Below are 15,613 nucleotides of genomic sequence, written 5' to 3'. Positions count from 1 at the left end.
ACTCAATGCAGGTCAAGCATGACTTATTGCCGGGAGAGGATGCGTCTGCCGGGGCAGCCCGGCATTTGATGCCCCGTTTGTGGCAGAAGTCGCATGCCTGGGTGATGCGTCTGGACTTGCGTTGGGGCGTGGGGCGAGTCATGGCAGACCGGAGTTAGGGAGTTTATGTTGTTGATCGTCAATGACTTGACATTGCAATCTTAAAAGACAGGTGAGGTTTTTGAATGGTGTCCGCAGCGAGGGAAACTCCGTTCAAGTGGCCGTCTTAACGAGGTAAATGACTAGAGAACACCGCTTTGTCGGGGATAATTTGACGCAAGGAAACAGGTACAGAAAGATAAGATGCTGTGGGCCTCAGAACCTCGTGAGATTGGCCTACTGCTTTGAATGTATGTGACTAGGGTAAGCACTCAATCCCCGCGGATCGCTATCGCCGCGGGGAAATAAGCCCTCCTGCTGCGTTTCTGCAACCAATTTGCTTGATCCCACCTTGCGGATTCAAAGTCCGACGTTTCCACAGCAATTCCTCATAGCGAGTTTCAGAAGTCTTCTCTTTTTGGACCATTGGGTCAGAAGACTTCGGTGATAGTGAACGCTTGGTATACAATTCGCCAATGCGAGGCTTTCCAAATGTATCTATGATACGTAGATGCGAAGCGGATCACAACTTAAATTATTTACAGATAGAGACGAAGAACACTCGGTGAAAAAAAAAAGTTTCGGTGCTGATGCAAGTATTTCTAAAGTCACAGCTAGAATAGCTTGAAAATGTCGTTATAAGACGATAACAAAGCGATTCGGCGATTGAATTCTTGAGTTCTAAAAGACTCAATGCCATTTATATCTTGGGACTCAGTGATTCTGGCGATTCGGTCGGAGATAGGCACATACCTACACAAGCCCGACGGCTGGAGTTACTGCATGTTCATCTGATGAATGCCTCATGTGATACAGGTGAAACTCAATGTGACCACACTCTTAGTGTTAGATTACCTGTAGTTGGCACAAGTCAGAGGCAGTCGTGGGAAATCACCGCTAGAACCAAGGCAAGGTAATGTGAGTTGCCTCATAGATCTTAATTTATCAAGACTAGAAACTGACGCCGAAGCTGCCTGAACATGAAGTGCATCAACCTGCCAAATATCTGTACCTGACTGCGTCTCAACCTCTTCCTCTTTGCGTCATCTACTCGTCCCAGATGGTAGCGACAACAGCGCCAGTAAGCGTAACCACGCCGACCTTGCCGCCCTCCGCCTCGGGGACGATCTTGCCGGACTCGAGGTCGCGCTTCCAGATGACGACGGTGCGGTTGTTCTGGTGGCCCACGGCGATGAGGTCGCCGGCCTTGTTGATGGAGAACTGGCGCGGCGACCAGCCGCCCGACGGCGCGAGCTGCACCAGCTCCAGGGTACCGTCCTCCTTGATGGCGAAGGTGGAGAGCGTGTCCGAGGGCCCGGAGCCGAGGATCGGGGAGTCGCGGAAGGAGACGTCGCGGTTGGAGACGATGAGGAACTTGTTGTCCGGCTGTTGTAAGTTGCCCCCACGTGGTCAGCCAAAAATGATCTTTTGTTCGACGTGTAAAACATTACAAATCGCGGAAGCAGAATGCGGCCGGGCGGTACAAATGAAACGAAAATTCAACTCGGTACGGCATTTAAAATAAGGCCCAGAAAATGATCGGCAGGCCTGCCTGCAAGGGGCCCCAAAGAGGAAGATGAAGAATGTGGGAACAGTGGAATAGATTAAAACTTACAGTGAGGGCAATCTCGCTAGTCGGGGCTTTTGTCGCCGGGAGGTCAGCGCTGATGGCCGGGATGGAAAAGACCTTTGTGAAGGCGAGGCCGGTCTCCTTGTACTCGACCTTGTACGAGTAGATGTTCTGGTCGAGCTCGCCGTTGAAGTAGAAGAAGACGTCGCCGTTGGCGGCGGTGCGGAAGACGCCGTGGCGGGGGCCGACGCCGGGGCCGGTGACCAGGCCGTCGACCTCCTTGATCGGCGCCACGGTGTTGGAGTCGTAGGAGTAGACCCGCACCTTGTCGCCGCCCAGGTCCGCGAGGAGCACGTACTGGCCCTTGGGGTCGTTGATGACGTGGTGCAGGTAGGAGGTGTCCTGGCGGGAGGCTACCGGGCCGGGCTGGTCCAGCGTCGGGAAGATCTCCTGAAGGGGACCGGTGCCCGGGAGGGCGCCTTTGTCGCCAAGGGCGAAGACGGCCGCTGCGCTTCGGTTGCTACCGAGATATGTGAGCTTGGCATCCCTTGATGTAGTTGCTTTCCCTTCTAGACTTGTCAAGGCAGGTGAATAAGACAGTCCCGCATATCCGCAGATGGGGATTTCGATTTCTGGGGAACGGGGGAATGGTGTTGCCGATTGGACCACCATGAAATGAAGGACGGGCGAATAATCATCCCATCTTCACAGCTTGCAGGCTCGGAGAACGACGACTCGGAGGAAGGACTTGTGAAAGATAGTGTAAGTACTTACTATGAAGCAGAGACATAACCGCGGACACCAGCGGGCGTGGTGACGATCTCGCCAGCGACGCCGCTAAAGGGCGCCGAGACACGGGCGATGCGGGTCAAGGCGCCGCCCTCCCCGATGGAGAAGGAGTTTAGCGAGCCGTTGGGCTGCGAGTTGGAGCCGCGGTCGAGGCAGTAGAGCACCCTGTTGGCGCCGTCGAGGGTGAGCCAGGCAGGGTTGACATCGCAGTCTGCCGTCTTGCTGGCGACGGAAAAGCTGTAGTTGCCCCCGGCCGATCCGGCCAGCGACAGCGTCGTGACATTTCCGCCCGAGTCGGCCGCGTAGAGCGTGACGGCGCTGCAGGAGGCAGCCCAGAAGGCCGAGCCTGCCAAGAGGCTCTTCAAGGGAGATGAGGAGCGCATGGTTGTGTGTTCTGATTTGAGGAACCTTTTTTTCGGGAGGATTAGTGGCTGATTTGATAAGCCAAGCTAAAGGACTTGGCTTGTCTCTCAGGAGAGATGAAGAGACAGACGGAAAATGTGCTCACCCAAGGTTGAGATGGAAAAAGAATGGAGCTATCGCGAAAGAGTGGGCGACTGGTGGAATGAGCGGAACTTGGTGATAATTCCAAGTAAAACAGGCAGGTCGACGCAACCGAGATGGTGTGGGAATCAGTCAAGGTGTTGCGACTCGCTGCTGCAAGAGACAGAAAACGAATGGAATCCGGGACGTTTTGGTCCTGGTGTTTGAAAAGAGTGAGGCGATCTGCTGATCCGATAATGATGCTTCCGCTAGTCAGCCAAGTTGCGCAGCTTTCTTCTCTTCCTCGTAGGCTTCACGATCATCACCACGGGGCTGCACAACGTGTTAATATACTCCGGACTCTGGACAACATCCGCCCTTAGTAATGCCAACCGGTCGCTACCGAACCCGAGTAGACGATCCCAAGAAGTCGGTATTGACGGAGATTTGAAGGGGCCCCGGATTTGTGACGTCCCATGACTCGTCCGCAGTCCCTCTTAGACGAGTCTCACCTGTGGCAGCATTGAGCCAAGACTTTTGACGACCATCATGAACCATGACGGGAATAGCTCTCTTTTTTCTATTTCTTCGCACTCGCAGCAAGTTCTCCCTCGGGTGGGGGCCGAGACGCTTTTCTGCTGCCCTCCATGGGCCCCTTATTCCGAACGAAGAACACCTTATTGCGCCTTTTTGCGCCCCAATGAGCATACTAATGTAAACCTTAAAAAACGGCCGCCGGGGGCATCGGTACCGCCGAAAAGGGGGACGGACTCCGGTTCCAGAACGACGGCGCCGGGGCGGGAGCTTCGAGGCAGGGGTTGGCCTGCTTCATAGGGCGAATCACCCGGACAAGGTTTTACAGATTGAGTAGGTCAAGAGGCTGAGCAGGTGAGCGCCAAGCCCTACGACGAACCAGGTTGATTGATATGATTAAACAGGCATTTGTCTAAACTTGGCCCTGGGGCGTTGGACATGCAAATCTGGTCATTATGACGGGGGGTCGTGGGGGGCTCTGCCAAGATGGATGGCCCTTGTAGCAGAGACATCCGTCACATATTAGCCTTTCTGACGGATATCGAGCGAAGAGGCGCCCGACTCTACCGAAAAACCGAAGCTGTTTTCTGGGATTTCTGCCCATCCGAACAGACCCCTTATGGGTCAGATCCATATATCCCCCATCAGTATAAGATGAACCTGTTCGTAGTCACAGAGCCCCATTGAGTCTGTTCGCTCTGCCCTCAAGCCTTACAGCTCGATATCTCATCGTAAACCACTACATTCGTTTCTTATCACCAGGCTGTACCGTCTGTACATACCACAGCCATGGATTCTCCACGCTCTTTTGGACGCTTCGTCGTCGCTTCACTCCTTTTCCTCGCCCCCTCTCTGGCCAGTGCCCAGGACACTGCCGCCAAGGGCGTCGCTCTGCAGGCGTGTCTGAAGACTGCCGGCGTCCGCAACATCATCAGCACCGACGCCACCTGGGCCGACGAGACCGTCGGCTTCCAGAAGCGCATCAAGGTCGAGCCGGCCGCCATCTCGTTCCCCGAGAACAAGGACCAGATCGCCCTGTCCCTCGACTGCGCGCGCAATGCCTCCGCCAAGGCCACCGCCCTCGGAGCGCACCACTCCTTCCAGGCCTACGGCTTCGGCGACCCAGGCAGCTTGGTCATCAGCATGGCCGCCTTCAACTCCGTCTCCTATGACGAGGCCACCCAGCGCGTCACCTACGGCGGCGGCTCCCACGTCGGCCCCGTCCTGAAGTACACCTGGGACACCGCCGGCCGCCACTTCCCCCATGTCCGCGGCGCCCACGTCGGCCTCGCCGGCTCCAGCATCGGCGGTGGCTACGGCTCGTCCTCGCGCCACCTCGGCACCCCGATGGACAACCTCGAGTCCATCGAGTACATGCTGTACAACGGCACCGTCGTCAACGCCGCCAAGGGCTCCGATCTCTTCTGGGCCGCGCAGGGCGCCGGCGCCTCCTACGGCATCATCCTCTCCGTCACCACCAACACCCACGCGCCCCTGTTCCCCACCGCCGTCAACTTCACCCTCTCCATCGGCAGCGTCGACGTCGACACCGCGGCCAAGGCCCTCGTCGCCATCCAGGACTACTCCCTCAGCAAGGACTGCCCCGACGAGCTCGCCCTCCGCTGGAGCCTGAGCGCGCCGCCCTACTCCGGCACCGGCTACTTCTACGGCGACCCGGCCAAGTTCGACGCCGTCATCGCCCCGCTCGTGTCCTCCCTCAACGCCCTCGCCCCCAACGCCACCGTCGTCCAGAAGACCGAGCTGCCGTTCTGGGACATGGAGGTCGCCGTCGCCGGCCCCGGCATGAACCAGCCCGAGGGCGGCACCCTCGGCGGCCGCTCCTTCTACACCCAGGCGCTGACCACCACGACCGACCACCCCCTGACGGTCGAGCAGGCCAAGATCCTCTTCGAGAGCACGACCCTCGCCTTCAACCGCACCGACCTCCGCAAGTCCGGCTTCCTCGACCTCTGGGGCGGCGTCTCGCGCGACATCGCCGACGCCGACACCGCCTACGCGCACGGCAAGAACCTCTGGCTCATCCGCTGGGAGGCCAACTCGGCCGACGCCAACGCCCCCTACCCCGCCGACGGCACCACCTACATGAAGGGCCTCATCAAGCCCTTCGAGGACGCGCTTGTCGCCGGCGGCCAGGAGCTGAGGGGCTTCGTCAACTACGCCGACACGGAGCTCACCGAGGCCGAGTGGAGCGCGCGTCTCTACGGCGCCAACTTTGACCGCCTCAAGCAGATCAAGGCCGCCGTTGACCCCGAGGGTCTGTTCACCAACCACAAGCAGGCCATTCCCCTGCCTTAAGCGAGCATTGTGCTGTGATGGGATGTGTAGCGTCGAAATGGGAAATAGTAAAACGAAACACTAGACCGCCAGGTTAGGAAGGCCTAGGCCAGATTAGCAAATTGAAACATTTCTTCAAGCCCATATCCAAGTAATAGAAAGTTCTCTCTGGAATCGTGAACTGCTACACATGGCCTCCGTCTGTACCATTGCTGGTGGCCTCTGAGCCTCGTACGTTTTCGAATCAGCAGTGACAGTAAAACACCGTAGGGCGCGTTTCAAAAAGTTGCCGTGATAATTAGAAGATGAAACTCGGTGGTGTATGCTTGAAGAAGAACTCCGCACGCCTCCTGAATTATCTGTGGAGAAAGCGACATCGACTTTCTCCAACTTGCTTCCCCCTCACCCCATGCGGGGTAAATTCGAAGCCCCCAACTGCATCCATGGAGGTGGAGGCCCTCGGGCGACATTCTCACGAATCACCCCAAGCCGGCTAAATGCAACTTGTGGAGGCGTGGGGATGGCACCTCAATCTTCAATGGATTTAGCAGAGAGCAACAACACGATAAAGGTTGACTCTGGTCGTCTGGTTCTTGGATTCGCCATTGTGTTTCTTCCTTTCTCCAGCTAGTCATTCACATCATCCAGAAGATGCCTACCGTACGGAATCCCATCCTCCCCGGCTTCAACCCGGACCCCTCCATCGTGAGGGTCGGAGACGACTACTACATCGCGACCTCAACCTTCGAGTGGTTCCCCGGCGTGCAGATTCACCACTCCAAAGACCTCGCAAACTGGACGCTCGCCACGCGTCCTCTGACCAGGAAATCCCAGCTCGACATGCGCGGCGACCCGGACAGCTGCGGTGTCTGGGCACCCTGCCTCTCCCACGACGGCGACAAGTTCTGGCTCGTCTACACCGACGTCAAGCGCAAGGACGGCTCCTACAAGGACACCCACAACTACATCGTCACAGCGCCCGCCATCGAGGGCCCCTGGTCCGACCCGTACTACATCAACTCCTCCGGCTTCGACCCGTCCCTCTTCCACGACGACGACGGCCGCAAGTGGTTCGTCAACATGATGTGGGACCACCGCCGCCGCCCCCACGCCTTCACCGGCATCGTGCTCCAGGAGTTCGACCCCAAGCAGGGCAAGCTCGTCGGGCCCAAGAAGAATATCTTCCGCGGCACCGAGCTGGCCCTCGTTGAAGGCCCCCATCTGTACAACCGCAACGGCTGGTACTACCTCCTCACCGCCGAGGGCGGCACCGCCTACGAGCACGCTTGCACCCTCGCCCGCTCCCGCGACATCTGGGGCCCGTACGAGCTGCACCCGCAAAAGTACGTCATCACCTCTAAAGACTCCCCCTTCGCCGCCCTGCAGCGCGCAGGCCACGGCGACATTGTCGACACCCCCGAGGGCAAGACGTACATGGTCCACCTCAGCGGCCGTCCGACGACGCAAAAGCGGCGCTGCGTGCTCGGCCGCGAAACGGCCCTGCAAGAAGCATACTGGGCGGACGACGACTGGCTATACGTCAAGAACGGGCCCGTCCCTTCGCTGCACGTCGAGGTCCCCGGAACCCCCGACGAGACAGCCTACTGGGCCGAGAAGAAGTACACCTTCGAGAACGGCCTGCCGCAGGATTTCCAATGGCTCAGAACCCCCGAGCCCGAGCGCATATTCCGCACCGAAGGCGGCAAGCTCACGCTCATCGGGCGGGAGTCTGTCGGCTCCTGGTTCGAGCAGGCCCTCGTCGCCCGGCGGCAGACGCACTTCTCCTACGACGCCGAGACCGTCGTGTCCTTCTTCCCCACCGACGAGCGCGAGTTCGCCGGCCTGACGGCCTACTACTGCCGCTACAACTTCTTCTACCTGACCGTGACGGCGCACTCGGACGGCAAGCGCGAGCTGCTCATCCAGAGCTCCGAGGCGTCGTGGCCCGACGGAAACCTCACGGAGCCGTTCGTGGACCCCGTGCCGCTGCCGGACGCGGGCAAGGTGAAGCTCGCGCTGACGATCCGCGGGCCGGCGCTGCAGTTCTACTACGCGCTCGAGGGCGAGGAGTTGAAGAAGATCGGGCCGGTGTTTGATGCGTCGCTCATCTCGGATGAATGCGGCGGACACCAGGCGCATGGCAGCTTTACGGGTGCGTTTGTGGGCGTGGCGGCGTCGGATTGCAACGGGACTGCGCGGGAGGCTACTTTTGATTACTTTGTGTACCGCCCTGTTCGTGATGAAACTGACCGCTATGAGATTTGACGAGAAGGAAGTCCGCGCATATTAATGTTTCAACTGTTGAATGGCGCAGCAGAAAGATTTACGGTGAAATAGATCTCCAATTAACATCTAAGAATCGGAGTCTCCTTTCGAGATGATATCAGTTTTATGAAAGAATTGCACCACAGCTTACAAGTCAACTTTACCCCGGCGTTGATTGGCAGTTAATTGACGGTAAAGCTCTGTTGACCTTCTGGACTGTATCTTAGATGTTAAGGACTGCGTAATGAATTCGAAAAACAAGGCTACTTTAACTTGCCTTGGAAGCCCCCTTGTATACTCCATCGTGCTGATGTTTCCTTCACAATCCGAGCCCAGTCGTCGTTCACTCTCTTATGTCAAGAACTCAAACGTCAGGAGCCAATGATCAGATGCCATTGGCCTGCCAGGATGACTGACCAATGGCAGTCGAACGCTTCGCGGATAACATTCGGATTCCTGACATCGCCACTTCTCCCTCCCGGATTTGGCCGGACACGTACTCGTCCAATGACTTGACACGCTGCTTACTCACAGGCTTTTGGCTGCGTGAACCGAGGATCCATCTAGATTTGACGGTGCCTCGCATTCACCGGAGATGTCAATTTTGCCTGCCGTTCCTGAATCAAGGCGAGAGGGTGAGAGCTGGTCTTTGAGTTTCGACCTGCACGCCTCTGGAGAGCCCGAGATCATCTCCCCAGCATAACCAATACGGGAAACCGACATGCTCAGCTGCGCAGGGTCGTTACGCCACACGGCGGTGAACGACGACCGTTTCATCTAAACAGTGAGGCAAAGAGTGTTGTGGCTGCCCATTGGCAGCGCGGGGGCCTGGACCCTTAGGGTTGCTATCCACCGATCAGCAGAGAGAGAGCAGGCATCTCGGCGCCCGTTGGGATCCAGCCTGGCGGCAGGCCCCCCAGCTTCCCTCATACGTCGACGTACATACTGCACGCAATCATGGGTGGAGTGTGACTCTCGTCCAGCCATTCGTCTTGGGATATGCCACACCCATGAGTCCCATACATCATAACGGGGCCGCATGCCGCGATCCACAGGGAAACATCACCATTATCGAAATCGTGCGGGCAAACTCAGGGTTCGCGTGCTTTCCCATCATGCTGCCTTCCCCCATCGTGATATCGAGCACTTTTCCGGCCAACTTAGAAATTTCTACACCTTTTTAAAAAGGTTAACCTTTAATACGATTTCCGAATGATCTCGACCCTTCTGCGCTCTGAACCTAGATGGAAATGCCGGGCCAGAGCATATTTCGCCGCGGGTGTCGCAGTGTCGTCCGAACATCCGGCGGTTAGACACCCATGGATGTCATCGTGTACGAGGCCAAGCTCCCACGGCCGAGAAAACCGTGATTGGCAAAACCCAGCAAAAAAGCATCCACGCAACAATCCCTTACCAACCGATCGGCGATTCGGCAAATCACCCCGCACTTCAGTCCAATCGTTATCCACAAAACGCCACATCGATAGCGAAAAGAAAAGGCCCATCAGAAGTTCTGGGCCGGGGGTATGTCATATCAGGGATCAGCAGTTCAGGGTGATGGGATGGGTGGTGGTGGCTAATGAGGGAGAAGGAAGGGAAGGGACAGATAACTCCGACACACACTCACATCACTCGTAATAAGCGAAGAGAGACTCTCTGTGGTGTGTGTGGCTCGGCGGTGCAGTTGCAGGCATGGCATCTCTCTTTGAGAAAAGTGTGGCGTGTGTGGGTAAATGAAGTTCGATTGGCTCCACTGGTGAGTCTGGATTGGCGGTCTCGCATAATTGCGCGTCTGGGCTAGCAGAGACCAGACCTATCAAACCCCGGTACGGACCCGAGACTCGACGTCACCGGACACAGACCGCACGTCAGCTCACACCACACACACACTCTTCCGTCTGTGCCTCAACCTCCCCCTTCTCCGGCTGCTGCTGCTCGCGAATGTTCTGCCTCCCTACGTCACTCAGAGAGAGACATGTCCGCCACAGGGAGGGAAGCATATACAAGTACGAGCCACACACCATCAACGATGCGAAGAACGACGCGAACTCGAATTCGATTTCATCAGATTTCTCACTCAACCTGGTTCGACCCATAAAGCCAGTGTCTTCTCATATCTTACACCCCGAAGAGTGAAGTCATTTACCCAAATCAGTCATCATGGCTGCAGTAGCACCTACTCAGAGTAAGTCATCGCGGGTAAATTTCATGAAATACCTCAATTAGCTTACACATCCCCTGGCAGGTTTAACCCCAAACGCGCTGGGTAACCCCAAATCGGCCGCGGTCGTCGCCGAGGCCCGTCGAGCAAAGGCCGCCCGAAGAGCCAAGGCCGAGGCTCTCAAGAAGCAGGCCGAAGCCGCCGCCGCCGAGAAAGAGACAGCCGCAGCCCAGCAATCAACAAGGCGAACCGCCAACGACTCCAAACACACCAGGGCCGAAATCATCGCGAAGCTCCAACAGAAGAAGCTTCAGGCCCAAGCCCTGGCCCTAGCTCAGGCTCAGGCTCAACTTCAAGCTCAAATGGCCGGCGCTGCACCGGCCGAGGCCGCCAAGCCTCGCGTCTCGAGGTCAGCGGCCAAGGAGCAGGCGAAGCCCTCGGCCAGGGAGGCGACCAAGCCAGTTGCGAGCGAGGTATCCAAGCCGGTCTCGAAGGCGCACACATCATCTCACTCGCAATCACACTCCCATCGCCACAAGACTTCGTCCACCGCCATGAAGGATCACCACTCCTCCTCCCACCGATCATCTAGGCCATCGACAAAGAAGACTATCCACAATAACACCCCAACCACCGGCGCCGACATCGTCGCGCGCATCCAGGCCAGGAAGGCCGCCGCAGCCAACCCGCAGCCCACGAAGCCCTCCGTCAACCCATCACGTGCATCCGCGCCCGTCAAGACGCCAGCGTCCCAGCACCTCCCCAAGAAAGCCCCGGCCCCGGCCTCTGCCCCGGCGCCAGCCAAGAAGGCCCCTGCGCCAGCGGGCATCCCGGCCCCGCGGCCCCTGCGCGACTTCCACGCCCCGGTCGCGCCCGCCCAGGCGCCCAAGCAGAAGACCTACCACCCCAACGCGCTGGTGCCCACCGACGAGCTCGAGGCGCAGCGCAAGCAGACCGACACGCCCAAGAAGAAGACGTACCACCCCAACGCACTGGTCCCGACGCACGAGATCGAGGCCCGGAAGCGCGGGCTGGTCGACGGCGTCGGCAATACCGTCGGCGGCGTGGCCAACACCGCGGGCGGACTCGTGGACGGCGTCGGCAAGACTGCCGGAGGTGTCCTCGGCGGCGCGGGCAAGACCGTTGGCGGAGTCGGGCAGACTGCCGGTGGCGTTGTCGACGGTGCCGGAAAGACTGTTGGCGGTGTCGTTGACGGAGCCGGCCGGACTGTCGGCGGGCTCGCCGATGGCGTTGGCAAGACCGTTGGCGTCGACGGTCTCGGCAAGACTGTTGGAGGAGCCACGAACGGCGTCTCGAACACCCTCGGCGCCGCGACTGGCGGTCTCGGCAAGACGTTGGGAGACACCACCGGTGCGCTTGGAAGGGGCGATGTCATGGGTACCGTCGGCGGTGCCACCAAGGGCGTTGGCGACACTGTTGGCGGTGTCGGCAAGGGATTGGTAAGAGCTCCTCTTACTGAGAACAATTTACGGACGCTGACGAAGGCTCTAGGGTGACACTGTCGGGGGTACTGTTGGAGGCCTTGGTGACACCGTTGGCGGACCCTTGGGTGGCGTCGTTGGTGGTGTTGGCAAGGGTGCTGGCGATGCTGTTACCGGTATCACTGGAGGTTTGGGCAAGGGCGTTGGCAAGGTTGGCCAGGGTGACTTGCTCGGTGGTGTTGGTGACGTTGTGGGCGGAGTTGGTGATGGGTAAGCATCTTTCGTTTTTCGACTTTGAACACCATGCTAATCAATATTTTAGTGTTGGCGGTCTCTTGGGCGGCGTTCTCGGTGGCCTGGGAGGCGAGCAAAACTCCAAGCAGGGTGGTGGTGGTGGTGGACTCCTCGGAGGTGGTAACGGCGGTCTGCTCGGTGGAATCCTTGGTGGAGGAGAAGACAACCCGGGACTTCTCGGAGGAGTTCTCGGCGGAGGTAAGGACAATCCAGGACTGCTCGGCGGACTGCTGGGTGGAGGTCAAGGAGGCGGCGGTCTTCTTGGAGGTGGCGGCGGTGGTAAGAAGGGTGGTGGCGGACTGCTTGGCCTGTAAAACGATTGTTTATGTTTGAATGGTTATGGCGCGATTGTACGATTTTTCGAAACAAAATTGGATTGTGGGCTATGTAGTATACGTACCAACAAGATAATATATTCATTCAAATTTTGATCTTCATGAATGTCTGCAACGAACATTCCCGGGCTCTGTAACTTCGGTGAGGATTGATCTGGCTTGGTTATGTTGCAAAATAGGCCCATATGGGAAAGTTCGATGTTGTATAACTCTATGTGCTGCTGAACTCCTGTACCCCATGGTCGGTTCCATATGTGCGCCGTTTGGTGTCGGTCTTGCCCGAAGGTTTCGGCGATGGTGGGTCTCCCGGCGTCCGTCACCGGAGAGCGCATCGGACAGCTTATCACTACACTGTACTTAGGGAAGTAGGTTATCAGGTGACCACTCGCTTTGAGTACCTCATTGGCGCCAGATCACTTGCATCCTGCAGCGTTATGGCTTCATAATCCTCTTGTTCCAATCATGTCTAGCAGAGCTTTATCGTCTATTCATTCTCTTTGTCGCATTCTACTGTATATACCCCTGAAGAAACTTCGTTCTTGTACTTCTTGTACTGTATTCCAATTTCCATCGTCTCATCAAATATCCCAATATCCAAGCCAAACTCATAACAAAAAGGAAAGTCAGACTACCTCATCTTGACCAACATCTTCTGCTTGCTCTCCACTTCAGATCCGCCGGTGAACAAATCCACAACCCAACCCTTAAATCGCTGCCAGAGCGAACAAATCTTGTCCCAGAAACTAAAAAATGCCCTCTTCAACCACTCAAACAGGCCCTCCCAGGGTATGAAGTAAACCGCAGCTCCAGCCGCCACGCCCAGCACGACAGCCGAGCCCGCCGCCGTCGCAACAGCGCTGACCTTCACACCCGCAGCCCCGATCTCCAGCGCATGCAGTCCAAACGTGTACTTTGCATAAATCCCTCCCGCAGCGCCGCTCAACCTCACGCCCAGCTTCGCCGCCCCCGTCGCCAGCCCCAAGATCGACGACACGATGCCCTTCACGTCCTCCCAGCGGCTCTTGCCCGACAGGTTCTGAAAATGCTGGAAGATCTCGTTCTGCTCCGCGCCGTCAAAGTTGTTGCGGCACCGCGCCCAGTGCGGCAGCGTGACGATGTCGCTGAGCTTGATGCGCACGCCGCGCTCGTCGCCGATGATGAGCGTGTGGTTCTTGTGCCGGTGCGCCTGCCACTTGTCGAGGCGCACGTTGTTGTAGGTGGCGGCGCCGTCGACGAACAGCTTGCCGTGGTCGCGGCGGTCCGCGCACCGCAGCACCTTGAGCTGGCTGAAGTGCGGGGGGACGTCGAAGGTGACCTCCTCGATCTCGGGGCTGAAGAGCAGGTTGAGGACGCGGTGCTTGGCTGAGAGCTCGGCCGCGTCGATGGTCTGCTGGAGGAGCTCGACGGTGGTGAAGAGCATGGGCGGAGCTATTCTCAGTGTCAGAAATGTTGGTTGATGCACTTGCAATATGCAGCAGGGGGGTTCTCTTACTGTCTCGTTCGAATATTCCTCGAATGTATTTGCAAGCCATTTCCAGCTTGTGCAGACTCTCTTCACGGACAACGCAGACCGTGAGGCTCTGCTTGTTCCTCTCCCTCACGGTCACGCCCGCGACGACGTCTACCTCACGTCTGATAGACTTCCGAGACAGTGTGGCAGTGGATACGCCGCTGTCAGACCCGTGAACCGAGGCGGCGGAGGAAACGACGGCGGTGGACATCTCGAATAGCGGTGAGGGATAGCGGCGAACAGAGCTTCGTAGTTGGGCGTCTGCTGCAGTGCCGTCCAGCGGACAGGAACACAGAAAATGAACGTCCTGAAGTCAAGTAGGATGTCCGCTCTCAAGACGCAAACCGTAGCTTCGGGTGGTATCGAATGGGGTTCTTGCGGTGACACTGAAGAATGAGCGAGAGGGTATATAATATTGGGCCGCGAGAAGCATGTGCTGTGGGTTCAAAATGCAGGGGAGGTTCGGCAGCCAATGGCGGCTCACGTTGACAGGGGTGCTGTGGTCCCATGGAGTTGGCACCATACGCACGCCGACTTTTCCAGGTGGGCTATCGTGAGGAGACCAATGAAAATACAAGCAATCTCGGTCGCGAGGCGAGCAGAGAGCTGTTTGGCCATGACTGTCATCGTCGCCCAGATCCACCTATGACTGTCGTGGCAGTACCCCAAACCGTTGGTACGTCCATGTGTGGGCCTAGTTGAGGACATTATCGCCAGCCAGTATCAGCTCATCGCTTGACGAGTCGAAACCACCAGGAAAGTTGACCATGTGACGAAGGTGCCCGGACATCGTATAATTTGAACGGATTGGCGTAATTCACATGCTTGACCCGTCCTGAGTTAAAATTTGAAAGAAAGCAGACTTAACAGAGTCGAGTTGCAGTGCCCTCACGTGTCCGCCTTAGCCAACATCGCGAGCCTCTTGATATGTTGAATGAGCCGAATAGTACCCTAGTTAATTCTAAGTGTATTGTTTTTGAGGCGTATATCCCCGGAGAGCTTTTTGCATCAGATACTCATGACGTTGAAGAATCTAGACCTAGGCCCAGGACTGGTAAACTCTGACCGCGGGTTACCTGGATAGCAGGGAGTCAGACACGGAAGATCTGGCGGGGGGTCATGCCGGAGGACAGGTTATGCCGCTGGGAAGTGTTCTTGAATTGAGGATCTGGCGGGGTACTTATCTGGGCGACCCGCTCTGTGGGTGGTGAGGTGCATTTCGATCGGGATGCGTGGATAAGGTGTCCGTGTCTGCCGGGCTCGAACAGAGATCTGCCTCTCGGAGCCGGGCCGAGCATAGTCAAATACCGCCAAGGGGAGGGAGGAACGAGAGGCTGTGTCGCTGTCAATGAGGTTTCAAGTGCTATCCGGGCAGCTGTGAGGCGACTCACGCGCCCAAGACTGGTTACGGACTCCACATTCTGAGTAGTTGATATATTCATAGATATGGTAGCTAGGTAGTCCAGAAATGATACGATGCCATGGTTTTATTTTGTGTTTCTATCGACTGGTCATTTGAATATTCATCTTCGCAATTCCTAGGTATATTTCGTTAGGTTCCTGTAAGTGCCCAAATTGCCAAACGGGGAGCAATCCGTTTTCCAGGATGAGTCTTCCTGAATTGTTCGCGCGCCGGACCCGGGCACAACTGCCAATGCGGAACCACCCGCAGGAGGTGCTTCTTTCGTTAGATGATCGATGGCTTCAGTTCCATATCGTCTACAGTTTCTCGGAACAGAATGGTTCTGAGCCGCATTTCAGACTAGACTCGGGTTCTGGAGCACCGAGGATTGTCTT

The 15,613-nt window shown here is 57.2% G+C and overlaps 5 protein-coding genes across 5 annotated transcripts; 3 read left to right on the top strand and 2 right to left on the bottom strand.

The window, feature by feature from the left end:
• Positions 1-1,185: 1,185 nt before the first annotated feature.
• On the bottom strand, positions 1,186-3,538 carry CGGC5_v001619 (putative 6-phosphogluconolactonase; the record flags this gene model as incomplete). Its single annotated transcript, XM_032026072.2, has 5 exons — positions 1,186-1,524; positions 1,754-2,228; positions 2,483-2,905; positions 3,006-3,033; positions 3,493-3,538. The coding sequence occupies 5 exons, from the start codon at positions 3,536-3,538 to the stop codon at positions 1,186-1,188; spliced, it is 1,311 nt and encodes a 436-aa protein (XP_031877395.2).
• A 765-nt stretch (positions 3,539-4,303) lies between these two features.
• sorD-5 (FAD-linked oxidoreductase sorD) lies at positions 4,304-5,830 on the top strand (the record flags this gene model as incomplete). Its single annotated transcript, XM_032026071.1, has 1 exon — positions 4,304-5,830. One exon carries the CDS (start codon positions 4,304-4,306, stop codon positions 5,828-5,830), a length of 1,527 nt encoding a protein of 508 aa, XP_031877396.1.
• A 630-nt stretch (positions 5,831-6,460) lies between these two features.
• Positions 6,461-8,074, top strand: xynB-1 (Beta-xylosidase; the record flags this gene model as incomplete). Its single annotated transcript, XM_032026070.1, has 1 exon — positions 6,461-8,074. One exon carries the CDS (start codon positions 6,461-6,463, stop codon positions 8,072-8,074), a length of 1,614 nt encoding a protein of 537 aa, XP_031877397.1.
• A 2,160-nt stretch (positions 8,075-10,234) lies between these two features.
• CGGC5_v001616 (uncharacterized protein) lies at positions 10,235-12,285 on the top strand (the record flags this gene model as incomplete). The annotated part of the gene is made up of 4 exons (XM_032026068.1): positions 10,235-10,259; positions 10,320-11,695; positions 11,748-11,947; positions 12,000-12,285. 4 exons carry the CDS (start codon positions 10,235-10,237, stop codon positions 12,283-12,285), a joined length of 1,887 nt encoding a protein of 628 aa, XP_031877427.1.
• A 649-nt stretch (positions 12,286-12,934) lies between these two features.
• Positions 12,935-14,027, bottom strand: CGGC5_v001615 (uncharacterized protein; the record flags this gene model as incomplete). The annotated part of the gene is made up of 2 exons (XM_032026067.1): positions 12,935-13,734; positions 13,799-14,027. The coding sequence occupies 2 exons, from the start codon at positions 14,025-14,027 to the stop codon at positions 12,935-12,937; spliced, it is 1,029 nt and encodes a 342-aa protein (XP_031877426.1).
• Positions 14,028-15,613: the final 1,586 nt, after the last annotated feature.

Source organism: Colletotrichum fructicola (genome assembly GCF_000319635.2).
Source record: "Colletotrichum fructicola Nara gc5 chromosome Unknown KSG_Nara_v1_contig01, whole genome shotgun sequence".
Taxonomy (NCBI): domain Eukaryota; kingdom Fungi; phylum Ascomycota; class Sordariomycetes; order Glomerellales; family Glomerellaceae; genus Colletotrichum; species Colletotrichum fructicola.
This window is presented reverse-complemented; position numbering and strand designations above follow the sequence as displayed.